The sequence below is a fragment of the Pundamilia nyererei genome, unplaced genomic scaffold (genome assembly GCF_000239375.1).
Source record: "Pundamilia nyererei isolate P.nyererei 1_Seehausen unplaced genomic scaffold, PunNye1.0 scaffold00008, whole genome shotgun sequence".
Classification (NCBI taxonomy): Eukaryota; Metazoa; Chordata; class Actinopteri; order Cichliformes; family Cichlidae; genus Pundamilia; species Pundamilia nyererei.
In genome coordinates, this window is record NW_005187409.1 from 2295882 (window position 1) to 2310370 (window position 14489).

At 40.9% G+C, this 14489-nt stretch overlaps 1 protein-coding gene across 1 annotated transcript in view; it reads left to right on the forward strand.

Moving 5' to 3' along the window:
* tnmd (tenomodulin) overlaps positions 1–14489 on the forward strand; it is a 63785-nt gene that overhangs the window by 40569 nt on the left and 8727 nt on the right. The window contains exons 3-4 of the mRNA XM_005722882.1: positions 3532–3672; positions 9558–9665. Coding sequence (XP_005722939.1) covers positions 3532–3672; positions 9558–9665 — 249 coding nt within the window. The remainder of the gene's footprint in view (positions 1–3531; positions 3673–9557; positions 9666–14489) is intronic.

The following is a 14489-nucleotide window of genomic DNA, read 5'->3' on the forward strand; positions in this document are numbered from 1 at the left end:
TAATTTTGTTAGAGCGTTAGAGGACACTCAGATGGTTCTGATGGGGGATATAAATCCTGATGGACTCCCATCTGAGTGTATTCATTAATCATGCGTCTCATTGGCGAGGCTCTGATTTGCCACTGAGACAGATGAAGATGAACTCAGCAATATATTTCTCATCATAACACAACCCTCGCATAAATATTAATAGCATATTTTCAGCTGGTGGGCATGAATCATTTTTCAGACAGGGAATTTTAAGAGCTATCCATGCGTGTCCAAGAACAGTATATAAGCAAGCAGTTGTGATAAACAACGGCGCTTTAAGGCAACAATGAAGCGAGAGTCCTAACTGTAAGGGAGATTTTAAATCTCTTTATCGTGCTTACTTCAGACAAACTTCTGTCGATACATTTTTTTATTTAACCTTACAGCTTGTCAACATAAACATCTTTAATTGCTCGAGTGCATGCTACCACTGAAGTTTAAGAAGCTGTCATTTTGAATCAGTTAGATATTGTTTTTGTTTATTTTTCAAGATATCTGGAAAATATTGCAGCCACTGTTTTAAAACTGATAACAAATGAAGCTAACTGGGAAGCTGTGATAGCTTTCTGCTACAGTGGATATTTTTACATTAACAATGGCTTATCAGGGACTGCGTAATGTAAAAGGAGTCATTTAAGCAGTTCTCTTTGGCCTTGCGGTTTTCATTCGGCACTTTTAGTTCGGTTTTTTTGGTTGCTGCACATTTCCTGCTATTTTGGTTGACTTTAATCGACCTCTTTTTCAGGCACAGCGGGCAGCCAAAACAGCACATTTTACTCCACCCAACACCCCCCTTCTCTCTCTCACACACACACACGGCCAGTTTATTAGATACACCTTGGTAGCACTGCTGCCGTCTGCTGCACAACATAACACAACCATGATACAAAGATCAGCGCAAAGGTACTGCATTGGATTGGGATTTTTGGACTGTGGAGCTCATTTAAGTACAGTGAAGTCATTGTCACCTTCAAGAGAGCAGTTTGATTTTATTTTTGGCTTTGTGGCATGGCGTGTTATTCTGCTGCAAGCACACTTCTTATGATAGGTACAGTGTGATCGTAAAGAGAAGGACATGGCCAGCAACAACTCCAGGTAGGCTGTGGGGCCAAGAAAATATCCACCAAATCCTTACACTGCCAGCCTGACCCACTGATAGACAGAATAGAGCCAAATGATAAATGTCACCTCAGCAGACCAGGCAACGTAGTTCCAGTCATTTGTTGTACAGTTTTGGTGAGCCTGTGTAAATTGCAGCCTCTGTTTCCATTTTTTAGCTGACAACAATGACACCTGGTGTGGTCTTTTGTTGCTGTAGGTAATCTGCTTCAAGGTTTGACATGTGTTCGGAGATGCTCTTCTGCATACTTTGGTCGTGGTTATTTGAGTTGCTGTTGTCATCCTATAGAATGAAGGCAGCAGTATCAGTATGTTAGCCTCACCTCTAACCCAATGGCAAGTGGGATAAGCTCAGGATGGATGGATGGATGGATGGGTGTTGTCTTCCTATCAGCTTTGAGGAGTCAAGTCATTCTCTTTTGATGTCTGGCATCCATAACAACAACAATTTAAATGTTATCGCACTTTTAAATTAAAAAGTTTTTCTCTTTGCACACAATAACAGATTGTTTTCATAAAAAATCATAAATTACCAGGGTCAGTATTATTAGCCCTCTGAAAAACTGATCCTTTTATTGAGCAACAGCAAAAAAAAACCCACTGCTGTGTAATGATGTGCTTTAACGTTGCAATGCTCAAAGTGTGTAAAACCAAGTTAAAACTGATGGTTAGCGATCAATTTAAACTATAAAAGTATAAAAACTTCAACAAGCCATTTTGGACTTGAGAAAAAGAATTGTTGATGCTCATGAAGAAGAGATGGATATACAGTTATTGCCGAGTTTCCAAGTGTCAAGAACTGAAGTGAGAACTATCATCAAGAAATTCAAAGAGGGCCACACAGTACCAGATAAGCCTGGCAGAAGTAGGCAGCAAAAGATTTTAAAGATTCTGGAAAACAGCTAGTGAGAGATGTGTCTAAAGACCCCAAATTAACTTCCAAGACATTAGTGAATGACTTGTCTAAGTTGGGAATCTTAGACTCAAAGAAGACAATTGCTAGAACGCTGCACATGAATGGACTGTGAGGTTGCAGACCGAGAAAACCTTCACTTGTGCAGAAGACTGAAGTACAATATGAATTAAAATTATGCATTCTGTAATCGTGTCCTTTGGTTAGATGACATGAAACTTGAGCCCATTTTTGTGTGTACAACCCTGTAGTGAAACACGGTGGTGGTGGTATTATGCTGTGGGCTGGGTCTGGAACTGGGAATCTCATGAAGATGGAAGGAATCACAAAGAGAGAAGGATACGTGAAGACTTTGAAAGAAAACCTCAAGCATCCAGTAGCAAAACTGGGTCTGGGTCGTCGCTTTGTCTTCTGTGACGACAATGGGCCAAATATACATCACTCCTAGTGAAGGACGACATCCAGAAGTTCAAAATGAATGTTACTGACTGGATTGAGCATCCAACGTCCGTGTCAGAGGACCATGAAAATTGAAGGAAGTTCAGAGATGTGTTAGACATGTTGAAAGGTACAACAAATGACTAAAGGTTGTTATCCAGCAAAAAGGATAAACAACTGACTGTTAGCATCAGGGGAGCTAATAAGCTTGACCCTGGTAGTTTTTGGTTTCTGTGAAATCTTTTTTTGTTTCTGTGTGTAAAGTTAAATGATGTAATCCTCCAAAATAAAACTGGGATGTTTGGAAAAGCTGTGTTACCTTCCAACCCTTGACTTTTAACCCCCTCTGATACTGAGCCAGCTTACTGCAGCTTCAAGTATTTAAAACTCATATTTTTTTCTGTTCTTATCCTTTCTTATGGGAGCTGGTTTGTCATTCGACCTCATTATTCAGTCTGATGTTGTAGTCGCGTCACATGTTTTCTGCAGGTCTTTTGTATTCATCTGTTGGTTTTTTGTAATTATGGATCATTTTGATCTCCGTTCAGATGCGGGTGACATATGAAAACATATGTTTATTTAACGGTTGAATATTCTATAAACCGGCGCTCAATAGCCTGTAAATATGTGTCAATCTCATTCACACTTCTCACCATTTTGTGACAATTATTCTGCGGCTGTTGTGTTTTTTCTGGTTTTGGCACCCGAAAATGAAATTCCAATTCATAATCCTGCATTCGGTGCCACCATTGAGTCAATTGTTTTTTCCTTTCAGTGAAACAGCTGTCAATGAGAACAACACCAGACCTGCTTGAATAATTGAAAAAACTCTGAGATGTTGGCAGCGCAGCATTGTTAAATTGTAAAGCACTGTTAAGCCTTTAAAGACGGCTGAAAAATTCAGAAAATTGCTTCATTTTTCATGTTTTCACTGATCTATATTATTGAGCGCATAACAATGATGTAAGGAATGGCGAAAGCATCGCTCGTGCATTGATCAGAGGGGCGTGTGGTTGTTTGTGTCGTTGCAGGTGTATGACCACGAGTACAAAGCTGTGGTGGATGGCGTGGAGACAGACAGTACAATGGAGATAGACCCAGTTCATCGCGTCGAAATCTTTAAGATGGGAAATGGGAGTGAGGAGATTCTCGAGGTCCACGACTTCAAAAATGTAAGTAAAGGTTAAACAAGGCCATGTAAGCTATTTTTTTTTCTTTTGATGAAAAACTGAAGCTGTACCCATGTCTTCTCGTCAGCAGAGGATGTTGTATGATGTTCACATCCTGCCCTTTTTTAAGAGACAATTGACAACATTTATCCTTTCTTGAAATCCTATTTTTCTTATCTCATCCTTTGTCACTCTGGATGGGAAAAAAGATGGTACAAACCTTTGAAACATCACACAGACAGAGTGATGGAAATTATTCTCACTGAGGTGTTCACGCGAGGATCAAAAACACAATTGCAAAAATACAGCACTTATGGTATCAGTAATTGATACTAAAGCAGCAGCGCACAAGGAGATTTGTTATGTGACTTTGTGCACACACACAGCAACCCAGAGCGAAGAATTCAGACCCCCATAAAAAAATCGCTTTCCTCCCACTAATTCTATACACCAACTTTTTCACAGTACAGAGACAAACGCTATTAAGAAACCCGTCTCTATTTGTTTCTCGCACCTTTTTCAAATGCAATTTTGTCTCCAGCCGAACTCATTAACTTACCTTTCATTCCTAAATCCTGCTCGACTGTGCAGGAGGTTACACATGCTGCACCTCGGAGTAGAGAGTGTGCTGCTTGGCTGGGTAATGAATGCTCTTACTCTCACACCATTATTTACTGTGAAATGTTGAGTTGCCAGGCTGAATGTTACAGGATACACCTCATCCAAAACAAAAACCTACGCTGAATCGTTATTGTTTTTGTTACAATGGGCTTTGTGAATCTAAAATGGCTATATGACAGAAACCAGCACAGCACCGGAAAACTTTAACCCCTGCAATCAGTCTCTCTATTTCCTTCTCTCCCTCCCTGAGCCCACTCTGTGTTTGCGTGTGGGTGTATGCGTGTGCGTGTTTGTGGCCCACATACATAAACATGCGTGCCTGTTGCTTGTTCCACTTCCTGTTAGTGAAGCACATCCCCCGAGGAGATTTGTTTGATTCAGTGCTCCACCATGGAAGACTAAGTAACAAGCGAGTGAGCAGAATAATTCAAACCTCATTGTGACAAAAATCTCAGAGAAAATTTACAATTGGTTATACTAAGTGGAAGCTTTTGCACTGATGTTAGAATTGATTTTGTTTAATACAAAAAAGGGGAATGTCACATGTTATTACACAGACCAAAGCCACCTTTAAAACAATCTCCATCAAGCCCGAGGGCTGTGTGATGAATGGAAAATGAGGGGATTATACCACCAGGACTGTGAACCATTAGACTCATTTTAACAGGAGAGGAAGGAAAAATGGAGAAAGAGACATCCTGAGAGGGAATTACCAGGGTCGTTTTCACGTTAAAACGAAGTGAACAACTGAACCAAAGAACATTTAGGCAAACAGAAATTTGTTTCTGCACAAGGTTTCAAATTGGTGTTTCAATTTTATCTGCACAACAAAGCAAAGGTATAATAAAGTGAGAACAGAGTCAAAATTGGAGCACGTTAAGTAGCCATTGTGTTAAAGTTAAGTTTACTTTCTGTTGGTTCTGTTATCTCTCCAGTTGCATGATGTGTGATTGCTTTCCTTCAAACTCAACGACAGAGTTCCTTAAGAATTCTCTAAACTTTTGACATAATGATGCAAAAGTGAGGCTGCCCAAGTTTTCCAAGGTTTGCTTCACTAACTACAAAGGCTTCAAACAATGCTAAGGCAATGTGGCCTTGCCTGTAAAGAACAAAGAACCACGCTTACTGTTTCCTGACATTTAACAAGAAATTTCAACAAATCTTTAATTTATTTCATGGAAACATGTGTGTGTGTGTGTGTGTGTGTGTGTGTGTGTGTGTGTGTGTGTGTGTGTGTGTGTTTCAGATTGATCCTGTTGTAGTTTGCTATTCAGGTGTGTTAGCTGTAGATTTACAAGAATAAAAAGATTTTGTAAATACATCAGAAAATATCAGCAGCAATGTGAAGGTCAAGCAGTTCAGCAGTTCAGCACTGCAGAGACCTCTACAATCCTTCTTTGTTAAAGCACCTTTGGCAGCAATGGCAGCCTGGAGTCTCGTTGGAAATAATCCTAGAAGTCTGGCACACCTTTCTGTTAAAAGTCACTCCTATTCTTGCAGGCAGAATCTTTAAAGTTCAACCAAGTTGGATGGAAGGAGTTGGTGCGCAGCCATTTTTCACGTTTCTTCATAAATGCTCAGTTCTATGTGGTTCTAGCCTCAGCTCTAGTTAAGCTACTAAAGGACTTTCAGACTTTTCTTGAAGCCTGCTTCAGGTTGTTGTCTAGATAAAACATAAATCTTCGCCCAAGTTTGAGACCCTGAGGACTCTGGAAAAGGCCTTCACTTAAAATTGACCCATATTTTCTACATTTACCTTTTCCTTTTGCCTGACTTATGTTCTACTCCCAGTTGCAGCACAATCCTACGACCACTGTGTTTGATAGCAGCACAGGCAGGTGTGCGAATTTTCTAATTACGTCGATTTAGTTCACAATTAGTTCAGGTAATTACAGTGGACTCAATCAAACTATTGAAGCAGCAATGATAAAAGTCAACTGTGGAGCTCAACAGTGGTATTACAAAAGATCTAAATGCTTAAGCAAATGGGATATTGTGTTCTTAATTTTATTCTCGTGGGATACTGTGTGGGGAACTGAATTCACTCTGAGATGATTCCGAGCCAACAAAATAATCTGTAAATCTTCCAAGTGTCGGAAAACTTTAAGAAAGCACAATATATCCCTAGACTGTGAGAGGAAACCATAAGCAGAGCCGTCTGAAACAAGGGTGAGCAGCGTTTTTCCCTCATTTACCACCTGACCTTCATCAGGCAATGCACACCCTAAGCTATAACTCCCGCCAGCTTCGCAGGTATTTCCACATCTGACTTGGCTCAAGTTCAGACTGCAGAAGTTGTCAGTCATATGTTTTAACTTCTTATTTTCAAATAGTACTACCCTAGTTCAAGGTTGCCAGCATCCATAAATCACCACAGATGCTGGAAGCAGCAGCTGGTGAGTGCAGCCATTCTGTAATATTTATGTTAAAGTTGTGTTTTTAACAGACACTTTCTCTCAGTGTTTACTTTTTCTTTAATTCCTCTGCAGTTAACCATCAACGTCCCGGTCAAAACCTAATCTTGGTGACACTGTCCAAATGACTTATATATTAATATCTAACAATAATGCCAGGAAATCAGTACCCTCCATCAAGTCTGATGTGGATGTCCTTGACTTCACTTGAATTCGTGCTGGCTATGGCAACAACATGACTGTTTCATTGCAAATTTGGACCAGTTTGACAGAAGTGTTCTTATTTGGACAAATATCTGCAAAACATGTGTTATTGTACTACTGAAGGCTGAATCACAAAATGAGTCAAATGGGCAAAAGCAACAAAAACGATGGAGAAAGACAGATCAATCATAACTTGTTGAATTTGTAACCAATTTTCAAGAAATTTGTCAAAAAAGTGTCAGATATATATTTATGCTAAATGATCTATGTGTCGTCATACAAAAATCTTAACTTGATAGTAAAAGTAATATTTCTATAATGTAATCCTTAAAAAAAAAGTTCCGCAGCTGCTTATTTTTTGTGATATCTTTCTGCTTCATCAACTATAAAATGTCCAAAAAAAAACCTGACAACATCACGCCCCTTGTTAAAAATTAGTTCTCTTTTTCAGGTTCGACTTGAAAAGGCAGCTTTAGACGAGCCATTTGGCTCAAAGTCTCGTGTCCTCACTGCTGCTGTCCTTGAATGTCTTCTAACGTCTATCTTTTGGCAGCCTGCACACAGCAAGTCAGCCTCAACAGTCCTGTAAAGCTTCTGTGGCTAAACTTCAGGCACATACCACAGTCAACATTTTGACAGATAATTTAAATAATTTAGGAGTACTTTACACAATAAAACACGGAGCAACATAATCACATCCAACCTTTCTGTTTATAAGATGCTGTTTTGTACGTTTTTACTTCTTTTGTTTCATGTTAGCCAGTCGTCTTTGCAGATAGCCTTTATGAGGATGTGTTGGTCAGAGGGGAATTTAGAAGAAAAAACCTGTCTTTTTTTTTGCTATACGGTCCACTGCCTCCTCTTCTCACAGCAAATAAAACGGAAGCATCAAACCTCGCCTCCAGCACTCATCCATCGAAAATTTCTTTGGAGCACTTTTGAAATTCATGACTGCAGGAAAACTTTTGATGAAGTTGAGGATAGCCTACGGTAACATAGCATCCTGCTTGGATTTCTGTGATTGACTGTGATGTCCGGATATTGTGAGGTGGACTATCAGTAACAACAAAACGTGAAGAAATCTTTAAAATTTAGAGGTTTCTTTGTTTTAGACTCATACAGGTCCACCTTGGATAGTGCCACACTGATAACGTGTAATGTATTGTGCAGGCTGTATTTAATATTTTAAACGAGATATAATTGTCATGCCGTTTAACATTTTCATGTTCCATCTCGTAAAAGGAGAGCTGCATAGTTCATGGGTAAGAAATGTCACATAATTACAGACGTTTTTGCAGGTAATGTGAAGGCATCGCCCAGACTAATGCCAGCTGACATTTGAATGAGCTGAATGATGCATGCTGTTACATGTTCTCTATTCTCTTGATAAAACTTAGATGAGCATCTTGCACGTGGATACACCAAGTGGATCTTTCAATGTTGCCTGTTAAAATGGCATTGCTTTCCCATTTCTCAGCCCTATGTTAATGTGTCTTTCTTCATTTTCTGGTTGACCAAGCCCAGTAATCAGTGTATCTCATCACAACATCGCCCTCTTTTCTAGCGCTGCAGCTCCCCAACACAGTAGATCCAAATTAAACAGAGACTCATCACAATAAAGCCCGGCATAAACATAATGCTTTTGTGCTTGAGACTATTATTGCCCCATCCTTTTTCCACACAGATGAAATTACATGCAGTAGATTATGACAGCCATCACTTTGTATCGTGTCTCGTACAGCTGGTATCTGGCTCTCGGAGTGACAGCACCGCTGAAAATATAGAAATAGCACCCACATGGTCAAGTTAACCAATTCAAAGGAGATGTCATAGCAATCACCGTGTAAGTGTAATTAAATTTAGATTGAATCAAGTCCATTTTCATGGTACGGCTCATACAATTTTTACTTGATGCGAGTTTAAAGCAGCTGTGGCAGATGTAGATCCCGCCGTCTGTTCTAATACTGTGTGCTGAACGAGCAGCTCTCTGCAGAAAATAAATTGGATACAATCTGATCTACTGAAAGAAGTCTTTCAAACTTATTCCGGCTGAATATCTTAGATTAACATACAATAGCGGCGAGAGGGAATTAACAGATCTTTCTCGCCTATTGAGACTCTGTGTGTCAGACTGAAAAGAGCCACGGTCCACATGGTGGAGGATCATCAGTGGAGCTGAAGAGAGTGACTCCACACTTGACTGCGCAGATTAAGAGAGTGACAGGGACCTATGACTGGCTAATTCAATGGGGGCAGTCTCTGTAGAAAACACTTCATTCTCAACAATGTCACTTGGCTCTCCTGTGCGATATATCCTGCTATAAAGCATTACCGAGCCACAGTGGAACACCCGCTACCTTTCTATTTCATTCAGCTTGAAAGCAAAAGCTGTGTTGCAAGAGCCAAGCAGACATCAATTTTACGCCATGATATAAAAGTAAAAAAAAAAACATGAAGATGAAGATCAAAACACACCTCTTCGTACTCATTAGGTTTTAACTTTTTAACAGCTTTGATTATCGGCAAAAAGCTGAGCATTTTAAAATGATTGCCTCAGTTCATATGAGATATCCACATCACAGAGGGCTACTGAATGATACATATATCTGAATTCCTGAGTATCCCTTCATTTCTTTTTCTTTTTCAAAGGGAATCACTGGGATCCGGTTTGCTGAACATCAGAGGTGCTACATCAGGGCCCAAACTAAGAAACTACCCGCAGTGGCAGAGGTGGAGACTGAAGACACGGAGTTGCTGGTATGCCTCCTCTCTCTGTTGCATGTAGCTCGGACTCTCTTCGGTCCCGCAGAGGCTGTCATGCATACTGCAGGGAGATAACCAGAGTTGAGCACCGCAAGCGCCACACAAATCCTCGGCCTGTCCATCTTGTCCTATCTCCCCCAACCCTCTCACTGAAGAAAAAACTAGGGTTTGTGGTAACTGTAAAACCGCCTGAAAGCTACCCGAAAACCCATAGTCTCTTTGTGGCTCACATCAAATGGTGTTTGCTGTCAATCCTGAGCCAAATATTAATTTTTAATCATCTCCTCCAAAGGCTTTACCCAAATAGCCTAAAGGGGGAAGGGTGGAAGAGAGGTCTGAGGGAGAGGTAAACCATTAAAATTATATTTTTTTTAAAGCTGTTTTCTTTGCAAAATTCACAAGGCTCCCTCTCCAGGTTTAGAGTGATTTATTTTCATTTTCGGGATTCCTACAGTTGTGTGTGAACTTCAGAAAAAGGAATGGAGGAAATTCAGTCAATCAAAATTCCCATTTTTTCAGTGTCACAGTGCAATTCACAGAGTGGGCTGCATGTTCAAAGAGAAAATCCTCCTCTCGAATGTCTCTACTGCTAGCATACTCTCATTTACATTTCACATTGTAGCTGAGAAGAAGTAGCTGGCAAATATCTGACGCACCCCACTCACTGCCTTATTTTAAAAACAGAATAAGGCAATTGTCAGACCACTATTGGTTTTAACTTTAAGAACACAAGCTGTTACACCCCAAAAAAACCAAACACTGTTTTGTTTTAAATTCTTCTCATCTTTATAATGTCTGATCTACGTTTACAGATACTAATTGCCCAGGCAGCACCATATGTCCGTGCCATCTCTAGCTTCTTTTGTGCACTGTGAAGCCTAATTGGCTTAATTCACAGCTCCAAAGTAAATCATCTAAGGCCAGCAAAGTGATAGGACACATACCAGTAGTTAAGGAAGCCTTTCAATAAAGTAATGATTCGTTTCTAAGCTGCGGCTTGCATGAAGGTCTAATTGTAGTCTGTTCCAATCTTGCCGTAAGAGATGACACACAAGAAGAAAAGAGCTTTGACTCAACTTTCTAAGTCGTGTTAACCTGGCAGCAAACACACAGCCCTGCCCCCTACAAAGCGTTTTTCTAAACTACAACCACAGCTAACTAATTTCATATTGCGTGTTTTGAGAATGCATTATTCTCGCTTTGATTATATGAAAAGGAAACATTTATAAAAGTAAACACAGCCTATCGCTGCACTGCAGGTGGTTAAGGTGGACGTTAGTATCGCAAAATCCAACATGATGCCATGTTTACTCACTGAAAAACCCCTGAAGGAATAAAGATTTAGTTCCTCCCTATAGCTTTTGAAAAACAATTGTAGGACAATAAATTAAACAGTTTTTCTTACATGCTGGTAAAAACCACAAACAAGCTGAAAACATATTTAGTGTTGCAAAGTGGCATGTAAATATAATTCTCTTCAGCCGTGGACTTCATAATCTCTAAAGATTCTGGTGTTTGAAGGAAGATTATTGTGCTGAGAGTGAGCAGAGGAGACTGATTCCAATCTCATGTCTGCGCATTTAAATTGATGCGACAGCCAGGCGCTCGTTAGCTTACCTTAGCATAACAACTGGAAACAGGAGGAAACGGAGAGCCTGTCTCTGTACAAGCATGCAAATGCCTGCACATTCAGAAATGTAGAGCAGATTGCAAACATGGCACGTTTTACCTGGCAGAACATTTTCTCCTTGTGCTTGTGCTGCTCGCCTGGTTACCTCAAAGCAATAACTAGAAGACTCCGGAAGGTCACGGAAAACGTGTTTTTAGCTTGCAAATTTGTAATATGTGTGTAAACTAACATGATAAGATGCCATAAACATTCGTGATCTGATATTGCACACTGATCTTTTCCAGCTCACTGAAACGAATCTGTAGCTGCACACTCTGGCACGTCATCAGCTGACAGACACGACGCCGGGACTCAGCTTATCTAACTCTCTGCAAGAAGCCGCATAATTAGTCAATTCACATACATATATATTCATCAATCAATACCACATAAATGCGATACATTATTCTCTTTATGCTCTGTCCCCTCTGTACTTAAACCACTTTACACTGTGGCTAATATTTCTGCAGGTGATGATTTTATCACAAAAAAACTAGATTACACAACAAAAATACAGTAAATACCAGGGGGGCATATTGAGGTAATAAACAGTGACCTTGGCTTGACCCCACCAAAGTCTATCCTCACATTAGACAGCAGCCCCTGCTCCATCCTCTGTGAAAATCCACCCACGTGTGACCCTGGAAAAGATCAGCACAAGTTCCTCCTCAGGTGGTGAAACACATGAAGCTCACAGGGGTGAAAGCCAGCTGCTAATGGTTCCTAGCTTAACCCCACCACAGGCTTTTAGGAAAAAGGGCTCAGAGCAGCCGTGGCAGGCTTTAGAGCTGAGGTGAAAAACAATGGAAAAAACTGCGGTAAAACTGCAAGCGGCTGATAAGAAAATGCAGCCCCTGCGAGGGAGAACCAGGTGACAAACATGAATTGTTTGCCAGGATTTTTTCCTTCCCTTTTCAATTTGCCTTCTCTATGAAACGTCTGAGGGAGTAATCCCTGAGCTTCATTCCAGTTCCCCCAGTCTGACACAGGAATCGCCATCAGCCTCCCTCACTCCCCTTAAAATTGTGAATGGATGCCGTTTGCTCCATTAAACAGCCACTTAATATGGATGACCAAAGCTCGCCCAGCAACCAAAAACCTCCCACTCAGACGACAACTACAAACAGAAAAGCAGTGTGATGAGGAAACAACACCGCTGCAGAGGCTGCGAACACGCCAAAGTCCTGCGAGCGCACAGTGCGGACTGTTTTGTGTCATTTTTGTCAGTGAATGGCAGGGTGGTTTTGTGGCACTGCAACAAAACGTTCGGTTCCTGCATTTGCTGTGTTCAGTAATAAGGTCGTGTCAAGCCAGAAAATGGGAAAGCAGAATTCATCCTTACGTCTTTGCAAAATATGGGACTCGGTGATGCTGTAACAGCTCACATGGCTACTGTAGTTATAGCTGGTAAATGAACCACTAACATGCTACCCAGCCGGGAACTCGCTGACACAGGAGCTTCCTTAGTCAAAAGCTGTATCATAAAATCTACTACTGTGTCATGACTTTCCTCTTTGGGCACACTTTTTTCCCCAGCAGAGAAATATTTCATATTGCAAAAATCTCCCATAGAGGCTATTTTGGACTCAGGGTTTCGCACTATCAGGACCGTTTTGTTTGTCAGTGGCGCAAAGTTGCATGGCAAAATTCCCCAAAGGTGAACAAAGCTGAATTTTTTTCCACTTGTTTACTTTGCCACATCTGCCAAAGCAAATCCACCTGGAGAGTCGTATTTATTATTGCTGCAGAATTAGCATTTTTAAATGTTAGTGTGATCGGCACCTTTAGTGCCCTTAAGCAGGCAGCAGCACAAACATGGTAAGCTGCCTGAATATGCCTGTCAACTGAAATTCCCCACCAGGTATGTTAGATTAAAAAAGAAAACTGCCAGTGTTCGGTGCAGCGTGTGAAAGCCATTGGGTATGGCGAGAAAATCTTTGTTGATCTCTGGCAAACATAGCACACACTTTAAACAATGTGTCATGTCAACAGTGTTTCCCCCCCTTGGGACACAGTGGCAGGAGAGGGTAAATTCATTAACTACAGCACAACTGGTGTATAATTAAGTTGTGCACTGTAGGCGAAAAGCATACATACACCAGGAGAGGGCTGAACAAAACAAATTACCATCATTCCCAAGGTCCAATACTTGATAAAAAAGTTGCTTGTGTCCTAATAATATATCATTTGTCAATAGCAAAATGGAAAAGCCTTTCAAAAGTGTGTATAAACTGGTGGACTGTAATCATGTTGTCTTTGTGCTTGTCAACTGGCATTTAGAAATCCCTGCCCCATGCTAAAATGCTGACCTTTACTACCTCCCCCAAGGCGCTCTCTCCTACAAGTTATTGGAGTCGTTTCTCAACTGTGAAGTCAAAGTCATGTTGCGGGCCCCGTGTCGTGACCTCCATTTACTTTCCAGAGGAGTCTGACTTGGCTTCAATGGTTAAGAGGTCCAATTAGAGAGGGCTGTTTGTGTTGCTCGAGTTTGATTTTAATTTCTGCAGCCACAGGAACGGTGAGCACACCAGCTCTGCGGCAGAGCAACCTCTCTGCTGTAACACCACCACCCCGCTACACCAGTCTTCCGAGTCATCATTAGTCTGCTGGCCGGCGCTTAAAAGTGAGGGAAAGAGTGTCGAAAGCTTGGCTGAGCACCTCCCGCACCCAAACACATTCTTTGATGTGACAGAATGCGCTTAAGCCGCCTCTTCTTCCTTCTCCTCTTCTTCGTCTCCGCAGGTCACAGCTGTGTCGTTCGAAGACAAACAAGAAGCAGCATGAAAAGCAAAATTCTAATTCATGCGAGAGTGACAGGGGCAAACATGAGGGAGGGGGCACGACCCAATATAAATGATTCTCGCTCCCACTATAGCCCCAGGATTCTACATCAAGCTTAACTAATGTGCAATTAAGCTTTAGACTGGAAGAAAATCACCTTGTAAAAACATTTGTCAAGTGAACAGTTTTTCTGTTCTGGGCTGCTAATTAACAAGGGAATGGGAAGAAGGGTTTGTTTGTGTGTGTATTTACATATACATGAAGAAAATAAATATCCTCACTGTTAAGGGAGAGCATTACCAAATCCCCTTCATATGTCTCTATTAGACAACACTGACATGTAGTCCCTATCATTAAGCAATAATAGT